The following is a 21,953-nucleotide window of genomic DNA, read 5'->3' on the forward strand; positions in this document are numbered from 1 at the left end:
AAAAATACATTACTTTCAGTTGAATATATCCGATAGCTTTATAGCTCTATTAAATTCAAAAAATTCCATAAAAAATTGAAATTTTTTCGTTTATGTTGAACACTAAATATTTTCTCGTCGCAGCCCGCGTACTATTCTGTATTTTAATCAATACTGATAACAGAATAAAAACCAATTTTTTATTTATAAGAAATTAATTGTTGCTTTTTTAAGAGCAATAATTTTTTCCAAAAAGACCCGATTTCCTCTCGGTCGTTCTAGTATAAAAAAAACTTCATCAGGCTCTATACGTTTCCCGACCTACCTGAAAAAGGGATTCATGGGAGAGCCTACCCTCTTTCACATCAAATTGTCTTCTTTCTCCACCAGTAAGCAGAAAAAGGTTTAGAGGCAGAATATATAGGGGCCAGTATCCCCAGCTAGAAAGGAAGAAAGAGAAAGAAAGATCCCCTCTTTCGCCCCGACTCGCTGCCCAAGCACAGAGAGCGGTTACTTACGATTCTACAGTCAACCTCTGGACATCCACCTGCGAGGACGGAGGTGCTCGACCCCACTCGACATCCGGTGCAGTGACATGAACGGTGTTTAAGGAAGAGAAAGAGAGAATCGTGTGCCCTAATTCTCCAATATTCCCTTTTTCGGTATCTATAGCTTTTTTTTTACTTACCCGGTCTCTCGAGGACAGTCTGCTTGATTTAATGTAACGTGGAGATTGCCGGACAGGCCGAGGAAGGACTTCTAACTCAAGCTGAAACAAATGTTCCTCACGGTGAGTAAGATACAGATTAAACGTTTCTTCAAAATTGTAATTCAAATTCAACCACCACCGGCCGATTCTCGCAATTGATTCATAAATTTCTGCTCGGACGATTAACTTTGTGAAAAGAAGTAAAAATTTTAGTCTAAATTCATGTAAATTCGAAACAAAGTTTAGATCGATGGACCATTGCATGAATAAGGTTCGGCGGATATAAAATCCACCCCTCGTAGGTAAGAGGGATAGATTTTACAACCGCCTGAAATCTACGCGAACAGTAGACGAAAGAAGAAAGACTGAAATACTTTTCCCAAAGAAACGTTTTATTTCATTAAACTTAAAAGGCCTGGTGGTGCTTTGAACGTTTATTATTTAAGGCACAACGTAAATGCATAACGTTTAGCCGCAAGCCGCGGGTTTTTCTCGAGGTATGCGGCTACAAATAAGTTACAGTTTAATCTTGCTTTTTCTACTGACGGTCGAAATTCTTTTCGCTTTACAATGTATACAATCAGTGACTGACAAAAAAATTAAAGTGTCGAATCAACAATTGATTGAATCAGATTTTAAATAAAACTATTTATTTAGATATATTTTACTTCATATTTTTCTGATATTAGGTAAATACTTGGTTTCAGGATCAAATCTGCATTTGATATCTGAATTTGCAGAATAAATTAAGATTTGTTTACGCCAATTTTTCGGATATTATTTTATATGGTTTATTTTGTTAGTGTTAAAAACACATTGCATCTTATATGACTCATTATTTGCTTTTTTTATAAAATATTTTTATATAAAATAACGCGGCAAGATATGTATTTGATTGTCACGAGTTAAGTCAAGATTGTTAGTTTGAGATTTGTCGTATCATCAGCCGCAAGAAAGAATTTAAGCCTCGCGGTGACAGTCAGAATAATTTATTCATGAAACAAACCTCCGAAACGCATGTACCGTTATCGAGCACAAGGATAAGTAAACGTACGACTCGATAATGTTCGACTTGTGAGAGGAAACGACGCGACGTTTTGGATGAATCGACGTTACCGTTAGATTCGGCAACTCATCGTGTATGGACCGTATAGATATAGAGAATCTGTTTCTCAAAATAAACGCAAAAACGGAATATCTTCGAACCTTATTGCCCAATTAACTCTGTTAACAACTTTGTTCCTTAATTAAATTTCTCATTAATCATGGAAAAATAGGGAACGTAAATATATAAAATAGATAAAAATAGATATAAATTATTTGTTTTACTAGTAAATTAATAGCATTAAATAATTGAAAAATATATTTTATTAATTATATACTTTATTTGGAGAACGATACAAAGAATTAATTGTTGCAAAAATTATGCAAATTCACCCTGACAAAGAACCGCGAGAAATTTGAACAAATTTTAGTTTCAAAATAAAATATTTTACTACATTCAATGATTATATTCATCAAATTAGTTTAATTTTGACGACGTATAGACAAGAAACAAAAGAAATTATAAATTACCGATTTCTGTTGATATAATAATATAATTGATAATATAATTGCTAATGTGCACAGAAGAAGATAATCTATTTTGTGACAAGAGCGTATTTCTGAGATAACAGATTTTACAGATCGTTGTCCTACACGTCGCCGTCGTAAAAATGAGAAAGAGGGAGAAGGCGAGTAGTTCTAATTTGAGTAGTAACAGTACACTTACGGCCGGCCGAGACGATTACAGAACGACGCCGCGACGTGAAGAATCACTGCCTGTCGAATAATCGTCGTCCCCAGTCCCCATCCGAAATCGCCGCCAGCAAGGGAGCCGGCGGTGATCCCGATCAGCGGGCTCTTCAGGTTCAAGCGATTCCCACGTGCGCGTTCGCAATCGCTCCTCATCTTCTTTTTACGATCGTCTGTCACGACGCGTTTAAACGACATTTATATATGCTTAAACGTTATTAAACTAAGTGATTTTAAGTGTAATTTGTAATTATTAGCATTATATTAATTGCCTCTGCTTTTTGATAAATTTTCTCAGGACGCAAAGCTGTAATGATCGTTAGGATGTGAATTAATAATCGTGGAACGCTTTTTACACACAAGCATTTCTATATTAATGTGGTAACTATTTATACGTGAAATAGATTATTAATTATACAATATATGTTACATAATTATTTCGTTATGCGGATAACGAAAATAGAATATATGAAAAAAACGAAAAGTGTTAATGATTTACATCATTAAGTGTATTAAAAAGAGACAACTATTATGTTAAAGAAATGATTTCACATCCGTATTTATCAGCTTCCCAACCCACCATAAGATATCTCTTTTTTTTCGTATATATTTGCTCTTTCGATCGATCACATTGTAAATTAGAACTATGTACTAATTGTATATACACGCCGCGTCTCACCGTGACTCTCGTGCGAAAAAATCCAGGGAGGAACGAGAGATCGTAAAAAGGACCGCGACCGCATCGCGGATCCGAGAACGCGCCGGCAGGCGTGAGAACGCTTTTAATTAACCGCAAGGTCGCAACGGTGGAGTAAGTAACGTTATACAGCGGGACGTATGAACGTATTGGAACGGAAGACATGGGATCGCGAGAGATCTGGTTAGCTCTTTCTCTCTTCCTGCGATCCTTTTCCGTCGCGCCGACCTGCGAAATGAATCGCGCTACGGGAAGCGACGTCGGGACTGTGATTAATCGTAACGTTAATCGAGCACCTATCGCGCCTTTTCCGCGCTTGCAAAAAAGAGACGCGGGGCGGTCGCTCGGCTGTTGTTACGCTCCCAGGGCGGATAATGTCAAGAATGCGCGACGGAGCGGAAAGAGCAATCAGGGACTCGGGGGAACTTCGGCGCGTAACGAGAGTAATCATCCTTTGACCGTTGCGCGAATTTATTACGTACAATCATGCCGGGATATTATCTCTCTTTCGGCTTGACTTCGTGTTAACGATATATATATCTTAAGCGCATCTTCGACATATTGCTCAACCACGCGGCCGTAACGGGCCCAATCGAGATCTCCTTCTAATTTTCTCTCAATATCGTTTTAATCGGACTTAATCCGGAGAGTTTATAAGCTATAACGATTACGCGGTAGACGGGAAAGATCGAGGAGATCAATGCCGGGATCAAGGATTTGTCGAGGTAACAGGTATGTCGAGTGCAAACACGCGCACATACCCGTCTCTCGACGGTCACGGCCATTGACCAACCTTGGTCGGTATCCGTTAATGATTTCCTTGCTCTCCCATTGTTGACCGTGGCTCGTTATTCAAGCGCCTGTCAAACGTCAATCAAATCGGTTCTCCAAGAAGCAATAATCTTTCCCAAGATTTTTATTAACCGCACTAAAAATTACGATAACTTGAAACACAATGCGAAAATCTGACGCTAGAAGACTTTTAAGTAAAGCGCTATTTTTTATTTGTACAAATCACAACTAATTAATTAACAGATATTTTGCTGGAATTGACTAATTCACAACAGAAGAAATATAAAATTCAAAACCCTAAGAAGTTTTACGCTTTCTGAAAGATTGATAGCAATGAGCAAACTTTTAAATTTCTTTGATTTTAAAAATTAAATATTTCTTTGTGAACTACGATCTAATTAAATAGATTTTTTAGTAAAATTAATTATATCTTGTGAATTGATATATTATAAAGTGTCTTCAATAACTACTTCTTTTTCAAATCTTTGTAATCTTTGTGTCTTTATAATCTGTTTTCTCTTCCACAATAAGAAGCAGCTCTGTAGAACTGGTCTTCTTAATCATGCCAAGGTTAATTGAATCTCGTCCGACGAGGACTCGCGTCAACATTGGAAAGCAATCCCGCTTATTATTCCGCGTTGTAACGCGAACGCCGGTACACGTGAAAATTGCAATCAAAATGCAACACGTCGTGCGCGCGTCAAGCTTCTTTCCAAACGCGCGATCGCTTTCACTCGTCCTAGCGGCGCATAAGCAGCGCATAACGGATTTTACACGGTCCCACCAACCTACAAACCTCGAACTGCATATAGGAAGTCACGCATCGATTATGCGATCGCTAATCATTATTCCTAATTCGCGCTCTCGCGTCCCGTCGTTCACTCTCTCCTTGTCTTTCTCTCTTTCTCTCTCTCCCACTCATGTATGTCGCGACTCTCATTGTACCACATACGAGGCGTCGCGACAGGAAAAAAGAATAATTCTGACATAATTTTTTTCTTCACGGTTGAACTTCACCCGCGAAACGGAAATCCTTTCGACGCGGATTCCGAGAGCGAAATGATGGCGAGCCTCACGAGAACCGGTGATTTCCCGGCGATTATCCGTTACATCAAATTACTCGTGCGTACGGTGCTCATACCGTGAAAGGATTAATTAGAGCGATATACCGCCATAACTGAGAAAATATGACCGAAGCTTAATGGGAATTAGATATATATTCACTTTCTGATAAAATTGCAGCTTTTTTGCACGCGAAGCACGTATGTAGTATTTTATAGACTATGTAGAAATCAGATATCAGTTACGATCACTATTACACTTTGCAGAAAGATGAATTAATAATAAATAAAAACTTGACTATAAGAGAAGAAGAATTTTTTTAATCGCGTTTTTTAGAAAATTATCTAAATAGACGTTTGTGTGTGTGTGTGTGCGTGCATCCTTTTGCGTCTGATTTCACAGGAAATACTTATTGTTTTCCCATCTTCAGCAGCCACGCTCTGTTGAGAATGAATGGACCGTTTATGAAAATGAACTATCCATTCATTGTAACTCTATGATTCGCTTTGAAGAGTAAGTATCTCGAAAATAACGACTCGCTCAAACACAACGGCTTCGATTCAGGAAGCCGTTGCGGAATTTTCTCTCGAGCTGTGAAGTGCGTGCTCACACCTGCGTGTGTCATTTACTCTTGCTCTTGACCTCTTGCGAACTCGGGTTCCAAGACCGCTCGCTCACTCGCTCGCTCGCTCGCTCACGCGTTCTTCCGTCGCGCTCTGCGCTTCTTATCCAAGCCTATACGTATGCTGACGCAGCATGTGTGAGTTCATCGCCAGCGGTATCAATCCTTATTAACAAGAAGATAATATCCTCCCGGCAGGATTTCGCTCGCGGCGAAGCGCTTCTCTCTGCGACTATCACTTTATCTAATGCGGCGTTACGTTGCATTGACGATCTTTTGCTGCAAATGATGCTAGAATATCTACACATAATATCTAGTATAGAATATATCTAAACTATCACTTTAGACGTTGTACGTATAGTTATCCAATGATGATTTGAAATCTGAAGACGAGTGTTCAAAGTCATGAAACGTGACTTTTCAGAAGTTAAAATAAGTATAAAAGCTCTTTTATGTCCAAGGAATATTATTAAAGAACATGTCACGTTCAAGACACAACAACTACTTCGACTATCATTCGTTTTTAAAAGATCCATATTCTCTCTTTGTTTTCAGATGTCCAGGTATCTCGGTCTGATACTTATTATCACGGCTTTTACGTATGCATACGGTGCCAGTAAGTGCGAGGGTAATGGTCTAGGTTTAAAATATGTTTGGGGAGACGCACTAACTGATTCCAATGACTGCATAGGACCGAATAGCATGCAGTACCCCTCGTAAGTAGTAAAAGATCTACACATAAGATAAATTGCACACGAAAAATTTAATCTAAGAGACACTTCGAAGAGATGCTGAAATCTTTTCCAAGCATTTCTGTTATCTGGTAACTTACATTCTCCGATTGGTAGTTTGAGTAGTTTGCAGTTTTCACTGAATGATAAACAATTTCTCATATTATTTGTTAAAAAAAATTCAAATGATTTAATTACTACGGCAAGATTGAAACAAAAAACAATTTATTCAGCAAAAATTAATTTGTTCACGAAATGTCATGAAATCTAAATCTACACGAGATCGAAATCTTTATCTTTCTCAAATAATCATAAGATATAATTAAAATATTTTTGTTACAAACATTTCTTGATAAAATACCGATCTACGGTTAAGATATCATTAGTTGTTTTCCACTTTAATTTGCTCCGTTGATGGGAAAACATCTCCAGGATGAATTAAATACACAACGGCAACAACTATTGGACTGTGTTTTGAGAGGCAGATTATACTTAAACTATCGAGACCGGTAGCATGTAAGAGACGATCTTAATAATACCTAAGCAGAATGCAACGGATGTTATGTGTACCGTTCTCGCAGCGCCGCGATATCGAGGAGCTTTAAGAACCTCTGGGCGGGCAGTAGTCGAACCGCGCGATCGCATCAGCCACGGACGATTGATCCCGAACTGACGAGGCAGGCGCTTTTGCACAACTACAAAGCGGCTCACGGGGATTATTCTATCGCCGGAAGCTCTCGGAAAGGTAAGTCCGCGTTTAACGTGAAACGTATTACGATATTCTCTTTCGTCTCCAATCCGCGATAGAGAAAGAGATCGATATCCTCGATTTGCTTCATCTCGTTCCTCCGCTGCACTGCTCGCTATTTTTCACGACCTTATCTAAAATGCAGCAGTTAATTATATCGTGACCCAATGGAAGTTGTTTACATTCTTGTTGATCTTCTGTCAACCGGTTTTATATCTGCACGTGCAACTTCGCTTCCTCCTGTTTCGTGTTGAAGTTTATTTAATTCTGCGCCGAGGTATATGAACGAAAGAACGAAAGCTAAGAAATAAAATCCACTTTAAGTTTCTGTCAACTTCTGGGTAAATGAATAAATCTTCCCTATCTTAATTGAATAAATTGAGAACGAGTATTAAATCACGATCCACAAAAACAAATGTGTTTTGATTCTACGATATGTGAAGTATATGAACGGAAACTTAGAAATGATAAAATCAATAACCACACACACTTTTGCTTCTCTTAACTTCTCGGTGTACATATGAAATAAATCGCTCCTATCTTGATCTAATAGATTAAAATAATTAAATCACTATATGTCATACATAGCGATATTTCGACGAGCAGATACATTATAAGAAATAGTAAAAACTAATAAGAAAATTGTTTTATTACTTGCTTCAACTTCGAGGAAACGGCTTCCAGGACTTATCGCGAAAAAAAGCCTATTCCATTGAACGCGAAACCGTACTCGCAAACGCGAATTATCCGGGAAGCGCGAGCGCTCTTAACTTGCTTTGGTATTCGCATAAAACGACCCTGTTCCCACGCAGCCGAAGACCTCGAAAAAAAACCTAGCGGCGCGCACGGCGGGGAACGGCGCTCGGGGCCCCGCGAGCGGGCCCCACGAAAATTGGAACGGCCGGTCGCGAGGTGTGGGTACAGCCGATCGGCGTGCACAGCCCGTTTACGATCGCGGCTCCACTCGTTGCCCTGCAGCCTTCAGTTATGCGGCTGCCCTGACACGAAAACCCGCTTCTAAACCGACTTCTAATCACTTCGTGGCCGGTCGTCGGAGTTTCTGCGAAATTCGCGCGGCCGAAGAGATGATCCGCGCGGAGTTTTCCGATCGAGGGGCGGAGGGGTGAAGGGGGGCCACCGCGTCGTGGTGCTCGATCCTCCCGATAATAGTCGGTCGGTGGCGCACCGATGGGCCAGCAATAAGGCATCGTGTTATCCAGCCAATACAGTTATCGTTCCTTGTGCTCATAACGGGACCTGCCGGCGACCCACTCGTTTCGAGCATATATGCTCGTCTTGAAATGCTCGACGAAGGCCGCTGATTCCGAGAGCGAATCTCGACTTAACGTCAGTTGTTCCCTGACATTACTCTATTTTCAGTAGGTCTCAATCGATAGACTTAATCACTTGATGATTAAATATGAATTGAGCTTGTATAAAGAATTTATATTACAATATGAATATAATGAATTTATTTCACATTATTACTGTTATTATTCAGATAACAAGCTGTGAACGTGGTTATTTCTTATTTAGAAAAAGCATTATCTCAAATTTAAAATAAGCATTTAAGATAAAAATATACTTAACACTTATAGAAAAAAATTATGTTGACTTCTTCTCTAAAACTTCTACAGAAGAACGAGTTATCTTATCTAAAAAAAAGTTTTTGCCACTTGCAATTTTGTCTTTGGCACTGATGTAATCATAGGCAGAAAATTGAACGATGAAGCTTTTCGCGTGTTCTGAACATTGGCGTGTTTAATAATCTATATACTTGTAAAGATGCTGTTTTTAATCTTTATAATTCTAATAGAGTCCCGTATGAATCCCGTATTCTTGCGGGACCATCTCATATTATACCGTATTATAACGTTCTAGAGCTGTCAATAAACCGCAATAACGTTTTATGTCAAGTATACATATTTGCGCATAAGTATAAGACTCCGGAGAATACGATGGTCCGCGTCAAGATTATAATAACGTATTAGGCTACAATTGTGTGCATCATAACGAGAAAAAATTAAATTCTCACGAGATGATCGCCACTGGGTTTTCAGGCCGTGTGATTTCCGCGAAGGAAAGTTGCGGCTCGCCTGCCAGACTCTGTAAAACAAGGTACAATACCACGGCGCCTATGTACGGCATCAGCCTCACCAGTGGACAACCAGTAACGATCGTACAGAAGTTTCCCGATCTCCTGCAGCAGGTCGTCTTCGAAGTCTGCGAGTGAGTATCGCGACTGAGATTCTCGAAGAATTTGTAATCAACTTTGCAAATTTCCGCGATTTTTTAATTTTTTGCATCAAATTTTTTAGTAAATTTCAAATGAAGCTTACGCTCGTATTTACACTCAAAGTTTTTCAGCCTGAAATTAACCGAAAGAAAAACTTTTATAATTTATCTTAAAGAGATTGCTAGGCAAAGTCTTTTTGTTTTCAATAAAGAATACGTATCTTTGTAGGCTTGCTAAAAAATTGGAGTAAAGAACATAAAAATTGTAATTTCAATTTCAACCGTATCTAAAATATTTGATTTTTGAGCATTCTAAATGCGCTTTGCTATAATACTCTTTCTGCAGTTAATTTATGCAAATGGGATTTGTGCACGGTCAACTATTTATCGACACGATATATTGCACGAACTTCTGAACAGTGATTTATAAGAGCAGCGGGACATCGGACCATATTGAAATTCACCTGAACCGCCCGCGCCCGCTCGCTGAATTAATTCGTATGTGGCACAGTAGGACGAACTGGTTTACAACTGTGTGTTCGTGATCGACATGCGCCTACTTTTGATATCTTTTTTATGCAAAATCCCTCCCCAGATAATTCAAACATAGCTCTGTTAGCATGCGGCATCGCTAGCGAATCAATAGTGCAGTTATTAAATAGTGCAATTAAAATTCTCTCGCAATTATTAGTAGAAATATACGCGAAGAATATACACGTATTTTTCTCCTATCGGATATGCATCGAAGTATATCTGAGAAACTTATGCAAAAAGATATAAAGTCACGCGAGAAAATAATTTTAAAGAATTTCCTCTTTTTCATTTACGTGTTGCTCGTAAAGAAACATCTCCTAACGACAGATACGAATGTCGGTAATGTACAACTTCAAGCATCTTTGCACACGTCCTGCTGTCTCGCGGTTTACATATTACACACGAAGTTATGTCAGCAATGGCTTACGTATTCGAGCGCTACGGAATCAGCCGGCGCAAACGCAACCCATAAACAGCCTCTCGTCCGGTGAACGAACCCAGCAGAATCTCTCTCATCGGTCGGTTGTTTCAGATCGAAGGAATGCGACGTGGTTCACGGCGAGTGCACGCAGACCTACGTACCGTACCTGTTTCTGGTGATTCCCCTCGGTCCGGTGACCTTGACCGGCCAGGATTACGTGCTGGTGGAGAGCGGTTGCGTCTGCAAGCCGAGAAATTCGGCTAGCGCGTCCAGCGACACGCCGCCGGCCGTTCCGAGCTTCTAATCGTTCGTCAAGTCCGCAAGTCACGAGCATCTTCTGATCGTTCTCTGTTCGGAACGACAGGACTCTCATTCTAAATACCGCGGCCCTTCTACCAGGACGCCACGGTACAGAGCGATTTCGGGCATTAAAGTCCCCGAATGGCTCGACAATCTCATCGATGCGACGCTAGAGTAATAACTATTTCTTGAAAGAAATCTCTCCGGTAAGAGTGTGTGGATGATGTACATGAAACGAACTCTGGAGTGAACGGGATGAATCTGTCTTCTACTTCTCTTTTTACCAGAAGACATCGTGCAACTCCACATAATTTGTCGTCTACATTGGTCTCTTAATTTAATCGATTATCAGCTATTTCACAAACTAGCTAGGTATTAATATCACTATATAAAATATTTATTATTAATTTGTTCAATATTTTGTTTCATTTATTTATAATTTTTTCTATAAAAGAGCTTTTTCCTCTATTATATCTTTCTCTTTAATCTTGAAGGTTTTTGAAGATACATTTGGCTCCGGAACTGGAGATGTTTTGTACAATCAAACTAAAACGAATGTTGGCTGATAATAGATTAACGGCCACTGAACAAAGTATATTGAAGATTTCTTGAAAGAAATATTTCTAACGATTGAATTACCCTTCGTCACAAATCGCAGTCCCTTGAGTTATCTCGCATTTGTGACGTTCGGTCAATTTATGGGTCGACGAATTCTCGTCATATTATCACGACGACGAGAATCCGTCGTCTGACACGAACTATATACGGAAGATAAGACTGTCGCAGTTGATGGATTTCGTCGACGATAAATATCTCTCTAAACGAATTTACATATCGTCCCCTTTCAAGACACCTGAAATATACTTCTAGGCTGATACTCGGCGGATGAGTCAAGCCAGTCTGCTCATTTAGTTACACACGAGCCGTAATATAAAACGTGTTTCTAATCGAAATCTGCTCACGGGTAGCCGGAGTGTAAGGACGATTCGAGCATCATCCTCCTTCCGCTCTCATCCTTCTCTCTTTCTCGTGCCAAAAGCCTCGGCGGGACACATATTATTCCGGCCGGCAAATGAAAAAGCAAATCGGGGCAGTGGACGGCCGCGCCGTTTCGCGGAATCCGGTCTCGGAATTCGATCGAGTTCACTAGACTCGCCGCCTCCCCGAGCCGGTTTCGAGCAGGTGCAAATGGCGTTTCAGGTGAGCCTGGGTGTCCACCGACAGGAGGAACGTCGTGTCCACAGGCTGACCGGCTCCCTTAAGCGCTAAGTCGTCGTAAAGTTATATCACGCGCGCTATTATATCGCAACACCGGGCAACACGTTTTGCGTTAGAATCGGCCGAGGATCGTCCGACCTGTGTGCGAAACGGACGCTCGTCGCCATTGTAATTTATCTTTACGACATATCGTATACATTTTTAAGAATCATCCTGTCGGCCAGGATTTCCGTGTCGTTCGAGGATAATGAACGGCGAAACCCGGATCCACGTTGTTGTACACGTCGTGCAAAGACAAGGCATAGCGGCGTCGAGATTTTAGATTTTCTAGAGGAAATGTAACTGTTTCTTTAGAGATAATTTACTCCAGAATCTATGTTGTTATTTGCTGATTAAATTAAGTATCTTTATAACGTTAAATCGTATCTGTGTAAATCTGTCCAATGTAAAGATTAATCCGAGAATAACATTCTGTTATTTCTGTACAACCTTATTTCTACGAATCTTTTTTCGACGACACGCGAGTCATTAATTAAGATATTAAATTATCGCTAGTATAAAAACCACCGGACCTATCATACCACAATAACCAACCCCAAGACGTCTATTAAAAATGCTTAAAGGACGTCTGCAAGACTTCCATATCTTTCCGGCGTTTTTCTTTTCCTTTTTAACACTCCCGTAGCGGTAGCAATTATAGTATAATACCGGCAGTAAGCGTTCTCCATTTACTGGGAGTATGTCATCATGACTTCAGCCTGCTGACCCAGAGAGAAAGAAAGAGAGAGAGAGAAAGAAAGAAAGAGAGAGAGAGGGTCAAGATCATCGTACTACTTCCTGCCCCGCTTGTGTTACGCGCGCGAGTCTCCCCCGACGCGAAAGACTATCGCCCCGTTTGCGCTGTGGGCTCCTCCGAAGAAACCGGACCTCGTAACAAAACCTGCATCGTGACGAACGTATATATACGTATACGTACGTCGAGAATAGAGCGTACCGTGAATTCCGATGAGTCCCGTAATGTACCGTTATCCGTCGGTTCCGCGGGTCCCCCCCTCGTCCAGGCATCTCTCGCTTCTCGCCTGCCTGCTCATCATCCCGTCGTAAATGACGACGAGGATGCGCGCAGCAGCCGAAAGTCAGGGTGAGCGAACGGGGGGGAAATTGGGCGTTTTACACGAGCGATTCTCCACGGGACCTGACTGAGTATAAGTCCCGGTCTACAATAGGGATTTTAAGCTCTAAAGCTTTAAGAAATTGTTCAATCACAGTTGAATTTGAGGAGAACAATTGACTGTGATTGGTCAATTTCTTAGGGCTTAGAACTTAAAACACCTAATGTAGACTGGGACTAACAGCGAATTCGAAAAAAGTTTGAAAAAAAAAATCGACACGTTCCCACGGCGGATTACGCGGGAATGACATAATGCGTTATCGTCTAATCGCGTCGTATACTGAATCGGGTTTTTTTTTTAAGCTAAATCTCGACGATCGCCCGGCTCGCGTCTAAGAAAAGAACGGCAATTTCGAACTTAGATGAAATGTAAGTACGTGCGCAATACAGATGGATTACTTCCTCATTTTCCGGTTTGTATTTATAGCCGTATAATACGCATTCATGTATTTATAATTTATTATTAGATTATTACACATTGCAAGCCTCGTAAAAATTTTTTTCCTTTCCTCCTCCGCTTTTTAATTATTACACACTGCTCAATTAATTTTTATTTCATTCTGTGATAATTGAGGTGATAATTATTGCTGCATATTAGAGTACTTAAGTTTACGCCTACATTTTCAGAATAAAATTGACTGGCTAATGAGAAATTAATTTTTACTTAATTCGGATCACTTCTAATTCAAAGATCATCAAAGTTTTTTTGTGACATTTCTTAAAAAAAGATCAATTCAAAATTGCTCAAAGAATTTCACTGTAAAGATCGTTGACGTTGACGTTGACGAATTTAAGAATATTCTGAATAGTATACGCGTTATAGTGTCATCGTGCAACTTATTACTGGATTATTTCACGTTGTAAATCGTGTTCAGAGTGTATTTCTTCCTTCTTTGTGCTCCTGACTATTATACGTTTCCTAATGGATTTTCCTATTTTATGCAACAATTCGAGTAAAGCGTCGTCTACAATAGCAGCAGGAGTATGCAGTAAGACGTAAGCAGTAAGCTACTGACCAACCACAGTCGATTATTCTTGAATTGTAAAAATAACATTAGTCAATAACTTATACTGCTTATGTCTTACTGTATACTCCTGCTGCCATTGTAGACGACGCATAACAGTGGCAACTACTATATAACGCGCGATTTGACCGCGTGATTCGTACGTGGTTTATGATACATTAAAGAAACACAGCCGAGCCGCCAACGATCGAGATTCCTGGCGCCGCAGACGCAGGCGGAAAGACGCTCGTGTTCTAGCATCCTCTATTTTTAGTACGTAACGGTACCGAAAGAGTTGCATACGTACGCAAATGCGATAACGAGAAATTTTAATACTCCTCTCTACGTGCAAGCGAATACGCGTCTACGAGTCGTAAATAAAAAATTTGCATGCGCGAAAATCGGAACGTGCGAACAAATACGTATACGTTCGATGAGAACGCGGTAAGAAACCAATATTTCCATTGTATTTTTTTTTATGCGGTTTATTTTAAAGTGATAAATATTAACATTAGTAATTAAATGTTAGTATTATAAATTATTAAATTTTGATTGTAATGTCATTATTAAAATTTAATTTAATATATAAATATAAATATTTCTAAGAAATATCACGTTTCTTCATAATAATTAATTCGCATACGAAATATAGAAATTATGCGTTATTATTAATGTTACTTAAAAAAAAAATAATTAACAATATCAATGAGAGTTGATAATTATAAATTACAGTTATGTAGATAAATTATCGAGTGAGCATCATGGGTGAACCAGAGGGTAAACTCAACGATAACTGATCGTCGGTAATGTCGGTAATTTTGCGATCGACTTAAATTCAAATACAGCACTAAAAATTCGCGCTTTCGCGCGCTGCCGACATTTCGCAGATCCCGTCATCGGCGAAACGCTTTGCTCGATACGCGTAGCTCTCCACTCAATAAGTAATCGCAATCTAAGCAAGATATTTTATATGATCATGGAATAGAATCTCGGAGCGCGCCAAACGCGCGAAATGGCGACCCGGCCTCGGCCTGCCGCCGAATATCAAAGAAAATATAATCGATGACAGTTATATATTACAGAACGACGACACGTACCTGGCCACGTTGATATCGTAACATACTCGACCGGAGGGCAAGGGTAGCTTGAAGAGACGCGGGAAGACGATGTTCCTTGCGACTTCGATCACGCCGAAGGGATCACCGGCGAGAACGCGATGACGCCGCGACGCGACGTAGCGATTGCACGATTGCCGACGAATGTTTAATTAACGCGTCACGACGCACTACGACACTCAACTTTCACGACGATCACACGGAGGCACTCACGATAACTCGTCGCGCGCGAATTTCACTCGCGGATGGCGACGATTCCGAGAGATACCGAGAGATTCGACTCCGCACTGCGCAGATTCCGCGAACCGTTCGCGACGCGACGCGTCGCGTCTTCGCGAACCTAATGATCTGAATCTATCGGCGAGCGCGAGCGGTACCGCGACTTCCGAGGTACGGGAAAGCGATCGAATTAAGTGCGCATAACTTCACGCTACAATTACATTTATTAATTCGTACGTTCTAGTTGCGCTTATACGAATTCACTGCGCTGAATGTATGATAAATATGCATTTATAGCTTTCGGGAGGAAAAAATGCGAAGGCGATAAATGCGGAGAGTGCAACCGAAATAAGTCTAGAACTTCGCTTATACACAAAAATAAAATTCGAGATATCTCTACGCGCAAATGTCAGAAATAATTGGAAAAATAGTAAATTGCTGCAAAACGTATCATTAACGTAGCTAAATATAAAACTATATATGATGCATGTGTATGTATGCACATAGGTACCTCTGGAAAATATCTTTCGTTACATTTCGATCGGCGAGGAAACAACTTGGAAATACACGCGAGAACGAACCGACCGATCCCGACACAGATGCAGCTCAAACTTAATTCATACCGAAATCAGCGAGAACGCGAGGCAGCGGTTGCACAGGATTTTAATTAACGCGACGATGCTTTAACATTTTTATCACGAACATCCCACGGAAGCACTCGCGACAATTCCTCGCGCGCGAAGTTTCGCCTTCGGATGGCGACGATTCCGAAAAGTTCCGAGAGATACCGAAAGATACCGAGATTCAAATGCGTGATGGGTTCTCGCGAACCTATATTGCGTCGCGTTCTACGACTACGATCTGAATTAATCGATAATGCGATATCTCGATTTTCAAGATAGCGAAAGCGTTCCGAAGCTACGAGTTCTGCAACGCCGGCGCCGATCGCATATTTAACAATTAAATTCGTTCAAATTGCGTTCAACTCAAAAACTTCCTGCGCTTTAATTATTATACGATAAATATACATTTATTAGCTTTCGGCGGGAGAATGCAAACGGCCAATCAGCACGCTCATCGTACTTGGCAATTTACTTAACCTCTCTGTGCCGAAGTGTTTCGACTCTGCAAGTTTCATGTTCTACGGTTACACGTCATTGAACGTTGAGCTGTTGAATGTCGAATGACAGATCTCGCGAATTTTTGCTGGAGGTTGTTTGGAGACGGATTAATAACCAAAATCTCTTTATGAGAACAAAATGGAGACGTTGTACCATCAAACCAACAAATTAATACAAGAAACGCAGCACATTTTCTCGCAGCTCAACAGAAAGTCGTCCGACGCGGATCTGCAGGAGGTGAAGCAGGCTATTGAGGACAAAATCAGTCTTATCAACAGGTAGTTAGAGCCAGAATAAATATCGTTTCGCAAATTCCTGCACACGGCTTAAATTTACGTGATTCTTCCTCAGCAATTGCGAGCGACTCGACGTACTATGCCTCAAGGGACCGATGTCGCAGAGGCAGAACAACAAGATGAGAGTGGACCAGCTGAAGTATGACAGTCGTCATCTCAGTGCCGCCTTGAACTCGTGGTGCAACCGCTTGATGCGACAACGGATGGAGGAGGCGGAGAGAGAGGCCCTACTGGCCAGGAAGTTCACCACTAACGACCACGTGGACATATTCATCGATCACACTGTGCAGCACAACAACAGCATGCACAATGCTCTTCATGGCGTAGACGACCTCTTGAACCAGGGCAGCAGTGTCCTGGATAACTTGAGATCTCAGAGAGTAACGTTGAAGGGAGCGCATAAACGCTTGATAGACATCGGTAACACCTTGGGTCTTTCCAACACCACTATGAGACTCATAGAGCAACGAGCCAAACAGGATGGATTTATTTTGATCGCTGGTATGACTTTCACTTGCATAGTCATTCTCCTAGTGATTGTTTACCTCACTTAGACATTCCAAAGATCGTCAAATGTAATATACCTGCAAAATTAATTGTAATCAATTTTTCTCACGATTGTTATTAATGGCCGCGTTCAGAAAACACAACTGTTGAGTGAGCGGTCAGTGATTTTTTAATATGATTGGTTCTTCTCCGGATCTAAGTGTAAAAACCAATCATAATGAGCGCTCACTCAACAGTTGTGTTTCCTGAACGCGGCCAATGCTCATGAGAAAAATCGTAGATTGCAAGCTATTTAGAATCATTTATTGTAAGATTAATATGTAAATATAGGGACACCAAGATGAACACAATTTGTAAAATGTTATTTATATTTTATCCTAAGATATAATACGTTTGTATATTTTATTGTAAACCAGCGTTGATAGTATTTATTGTATATTTGTATTTAATAATGATGGATTAAACAATATTCCTGAATATTGTATTAATAAAACTATATTCATATTTTCATTAGTAAAAAATATGAAAAAATTCTAGGAATGCCATGTAATAATTATAAATATACAATTTATATATAAATAATATAAATTGATCTGTAAATAACTGCATTTTATTAATTCTCATCGTAATTTATTTATTCCTTTTAGCTGCTTTTAGATATTTATTGTAAAATTATTCCAGTACAACTCGGTATTTTTCTCATTCCTTTCAGAACTTTTTTTTTTCCAAAACCTGAAAAATGCATCGTGTTAGATAAGTGACAGGCGCGCAATTAGCAAAGCAGAAAAAAAACAATTCTATTAATACAAAAATAGACACAGATAGCGCTTGTGTACGCGAATCTAAAATCAAGCATGGAATACTTCTCACGGTCGTTCTTTTTTCTGTGATGAAAATAACCTAGCTGATCCTTGCCTTGTTTAATCTAACCTGTTTTTAAATGTCGAGGACACGTGTAGCATGTGTGACACACAGAATGCAATTTTTCTGTATATAAAACAACGTTTCTGTACATAAAATTTCAAAATTGAAATTATTGCGTCTGTAGCTCAGTACAGTGACGAATAATTATCAGCAATAATGGACGAGATGCTGAGAGACGCGCGTTTCGCGCATATCGCGAGGGATCCCAAGTTTCGTCGCATTCCCAAAGCTGAGAGGAAAGTGAAGATCGACCATCGATTTAAGGGCATGTTTAAGGATGAAAAGTTCGCCGTGAAATATACCATTGATAAACGCGGCAGACCCGTCAATCGAACCACCACCGAGGATCTTAGGAAATTTTACGATCTGTCGAGCAGCGAAGACGAGGATGCGTCTGTGCCGTCCACAAGCAAGAAAGACAGCGAGCAAAAGGTGAAGGATATCAAGGAGAAAAGGAGGGACAAGAAGAAGTCAGCGAAGGAAACCGAATCGAAGATCGACTCTGTAAAGGATTCCTCAGACGAGAAGAACGAAAATGAGAAGAGCAAGGATGATTTCCTGTCGAGCAGGGAAGATTTGTCTGGAATAAAAACAGAGGAGTCCTTCGACGAGGAAGAATCTACTAGTGAAACCTCAGACAGCGAGGATGAATCTACCCAGAAAGAACTTTCTAAAATAGAACTAGATAAAAATGATAAGCAGCTGCGTAAAAAGAGGAAAGATGAAAACGGTAGACTTACAAATGAAATTAAGGAGAAACTAAAGGATCTTACTGTGAATTATGCCAGAGGTGAAGGTGTCCTGTTGACCGATAGTTCTTCGGAAGAAGAATCGTCCGAAGCTAGCGGTAAAATATTATTCGTTATATCTTATACACATTCTGAGAATTCTTAAATGTGATATGTAAATATGAATCTTTATTTTAATCGCATCTAGATGACGAGGAAGAGATTGAACATAAGTGGGGCGAACTGGACAAGGAAGCTGATACGACAGATGAGATCACATATCGATTAGCTATCTGTAATATGGATTGGGATAGAATACGTGCTGTGGATTTAATGATTTTGTTAAATTCATTCTTGCCCAGCGGTGGACTCATCCATTCAGTTACGGTAATGATGACTAAAATTTATAATAATTAATGACATTACATAAAACAAATATATTGATGTATTTCTGTTTTGCAGTTTATATATATTTGATTAGAAATGTATTCAACTTACTATCGCAAAAAATTGTTAATAGTGTAATTATAATTAATAATAATAGTTATACTAATATGTTGATTTGGAATATATTTACTTATTTTAGATTTATCCATCAGAATTTGGTCTACAGCGAATGAAGGAAGAAGAGATTAATGGACCAATAGAGCTAAAAGACGAAGCTGTTGGAAGTGAAGACAAAATTGAAGACGACGTATGAAATAATGACTTTCTGTGTTACAGTTTTACAGTGTTTTCTTCTCTCATTAACGATTACATTGATTTTCTTTTTCTTAGAATGAAGAAGGTGCGAAATATCACATGGAAAAGTTGAGGCAGTATCAATTGAATCGATTGAAATATTATTATGCTGTTGCCGAATTTGATTCTGCCGAAACGGCAAACAAAGTATACACGGAATGCGACGGTATCGAATACGAATCAACTGCAACTAGATTAGATCTCAGATTTATACCAGATGATATGACGTTTGATCAGGTATCTCTTAAGATCATAATATACGATATATTATATCAAAATTCTGTTAAAGTATTAAGAAGGATATATTTCATACATGAAATGCTTGTTGAAGGAACCTAAAGAGACGTGTACTGAGATTCCGGAACCCGTGAAGTATCAACCAAGACAGTTTACAACAACGGCTTTGCAACAAGTTAAAGTCCAGTTAACGTGGGACGAAACAAATCCGGATCGGCAAGAATTTACACAAAAACTGAATTCGGGAAAAATACAAGATATTGATGAAAATGATCTACAGACATATCTGGCGAGCGGTAGCGAGGATGACTCAGGTATGATATCGTTACATTATTTTATTTTTTATGTTATTTTCTATATATTAGATCTAAATCTATCGGTTTTGTATTTTAGATACAGAAGAAAAGAAAGATATAACTGAAGAAACCAACGATAATGTAGAATTGGAGGCAAATAATGATCTAATTGGAAAGTACAAATCTTTATTAAAAAATATTGAAGAAGAAGAAGAGGCAAAGAAAAATAAGGATGTCGAGTTGGAATTCTCATGGGGCTTAGGTACCAAAGAAAAGGTTGAAAAATTAGTCAAAGAGAGAATGAAAAATAAGGAAGAACTCACACCTTTTGAGCAATATCTAGAGAAACGCAAAGCGAAAAAGAAAGCTAAGAAAGAAGAAAGGAAGAAGCTTAAAGAAGGAAGTCAGAAAAGCGATTCGGAAGATTCTCTGCCGTCTGATGTAGATATGAATGACAAATATTTCGCGGAAGAATTCAAAAACGGTAAATCCTTACCGCGCAAAAAAGGAAAGGAAGATAACAAAGCTAGTGTCATTGATTCGTCGAATGAGGAGGAAGAAAATCAACGTAAAGGCGAATTGGAGTTGCTTTTGATGGATCAAGACGAGGACGGCAAAAAGCACTTCAATATGAAGCAGATCGAAGAAAATGCAACTATGTCGAAATCCAAACGAAAACGTCTCAACAAGAAGAAGAATGTGCATGAAGAAGCGAAAGAAGATGAATTCGAAGTTAATGTTAAAGATCCAAGATTTGGCGCTTTGTTTACGTCGCATCATTTCAATATCGATCCTGCGGATTCGCATTACAGGAAGACAAAGGGTACGGAAGCTTTGGTAAACGAGAAGTTGAAGAGGAGAGCTGATAACGAAGTACACACAGAAAACGTGAGTAAAAGAACATTTTCGTTAACAACACTTCATGCATTCTTTCTTTTAATGCGTATCGAAACTTTCAGGACAAGCAATCTAAAAAGCCAAAAACAGACGGAAAGCTGCCAACGGAATTACAAGCTCTGGTTAAATCTGTTAAGAAGAAAACACAAAACATCACACAGCCAATAAAAGGATAGAATATTATCTTTCTATTAGTTCTAATATAATTAGTTACAAGACTATATTTTATATATTAATAAAGAGAACTATGTTTTTCTCTTAAGAGATAATTCTCTTTCATTTTACAGTTTGTATTATGAGGTATAAGTAGTATTTTCTTTTCGTAATAATCATTTATAACAAAATGATAAGTTTTTCTGGTATAATACTGCTATATTATGATTACTAATAATACAAATAATAAATTGACTAAATTGTACATACATAAAAAAGTATAAAAAATATATTATAAATTTATTATATAATGGTCTTGTTTATTATATAATGAATGGAATGCATCTTCAGAAAAGAAAAGTCACTTGTCCAAGTAATAACTGGAATCTTTAATTCCACTGCAATATTAGAGGAACTCTCGTTTCTCGGATTTATACACAAATTTCAAGATTATATTTCAATACATAAGTATTTTTTCAATAAATAAATCACTGAACATATCCAATTTTTGTGTGAGCGTTTCCATCGCGTTGTCGCACGCTATATGCACGTGCCATTGGGCGCGTTCAGCGGACCAAGCCGTTCAGTACCAGTCGAACGTGATTGGCTCTTACTTTTGGAACCAACCAATCAACGCAGAGTGTTGATAAGACGAACTCAACAGTTGTGTCTGCTGAACGCGGCCATTAGCTGCTAGGGAAT

At 39.3% G+C, this 21,953-nt stretch overlaps 3 protein-coding genes across 3 annotated transcripts; all 3 read left to right on the plus strand.

The window, feature by feature from the left end:
• The first annotated feature begins 521 nt into the window (after positions 1 to 521).
• On the plus strand, positions 522 to 13,491 carry LOC139811239 (uncharacterized). Its single transcript, XM_071775402.1, has 5 exons — positions 522 to 769; positions 6,211 to 6,371; positions 6,968 to 7,131; positions 9,195 to 9,363; positions 10,436 to 13,491. The coding sequence occupies exons 1-5, from the start codon at positions 758 to 760 to the stop codon at positions 10,626 to 10,628; spliced, it is 699 nt and encodes a 232-aa protein (XP_071631503.1). The 5' UTR covers positions 522 to 757; the 3' UTR covers positions 10,629 to 13,491.
• A 2,937-nt stretch (positions 13,492 to 16,428) lies between these two features.
• Positions 16,429 to 17,875, plus strand: Membrin (Golgi SNAP receptor complex member 2). The gene is made up of 2 exons (XM_071775414.1): positions 16,429 to 16,750; positions 16,824 to 17,875. Exons 1-2 carry the CDS (start codon positions 16,611 to 16,613, stop codon positions 17,320 to 17,322), a joined length of 639 nt encoding a protein of 212 aa, XP_071631515.1. The 5' UTR covers positions 16,429 to 16,610; the 3' UTR covers positions 17,323 to 17,875.
• Positions 17,876 to 18,160: 285 nt separating this feature from the next.
• LOC139811168 (ESF1 homolog) lies at positions 18,161 to 21,360 on the plus strand. The gene is made up of 7 exons (XM_071775292.1): positions 18,161 to 19,046; positions 19,136 to 19,314; positions 19,514 to 19,621; positions 19,705 to 19,905; positions 20,000 to 20,219; positions 20,299 to 21,089; positions 21,161 to 21,360. Exons 1-7 carry the CDS (start codon positions 18,356 to 18,358, stop codon positions 21,272 to 21,274), a joined length of 2,304 nt encoding a protein of 767 aa, XP_071631393.1. The 5' UTR covers positions 18,161 to 18,355; the 3' UTR covers positions 21,275 to 21,360.
• Positions 21,361 to 21,953: the final 593 nt, after the last annotated feature.

Source organism: Temnothorax longispinosus, chromosome 1 (genome assembly GCF_030848805.1).
Source record: "Temnothorax longispinosus isolate EJ_2023e chromosome 1, Tlon_JGU_v1, whole genome shotgun sequence".
NCBI lineage: Eukaryota > Metazoa > Arthropoda > Insecta > Hymenoptera > Formicidae > Temnothorax > Temnothorax longispinosus.

Coding starts and splice junctions, on each gene's coding strand:
- Membrin (XM_071775414.1), top strand. CDS start 16,611: ATGGAGACGTTGTACCATCAAACCAACAAATTAATACAAGAAACGCAG. Junction 16,751..16,823: donor AAAATCAGTCTTATCAACAG/GTAGTTAGAGCC, acceptor ATTCTTCCTCAG/CAATTGCGAGCGACTCGACG.
- LOC139811239 (XM_071775402.1), top strand. Junction 6,372..6,967: donor AATAGCATGCAGTACCCCTC/GTAAGTAGTAAA, acceptor CCGTTCTCGCAG/CGCCGCGATATCGAGGAGCT. Junction 9,364..10,435: donor GTCGTCTTCGAAGTCTGCGA/GTGAGTATCGCG, acceptor CGGTTGTTTCAG/ATCGAAGGAATGCGACGTGG.
- LOC139811168 (XM_071775292.1), top strand. CDS start 18,356: ATGGACGAGATGCTGAGAGACGCGCGTTTCGCGCATATCGCGAGGGAT. Junction 19,047..19,135: donor AGAATCGTCCGAAGCTAGCG/GTAAAATATTAT, acceptor AATCGCATCTAG/ATGACGAGGAAGAGATTGAA. Junction 21,090..21,160: donor ACGAAGTACACACAGAAAAC/GTGAGTAAAAGA, acceptor CGAAACTTTCAG/GACAAGCAATCTAAAAAGCC.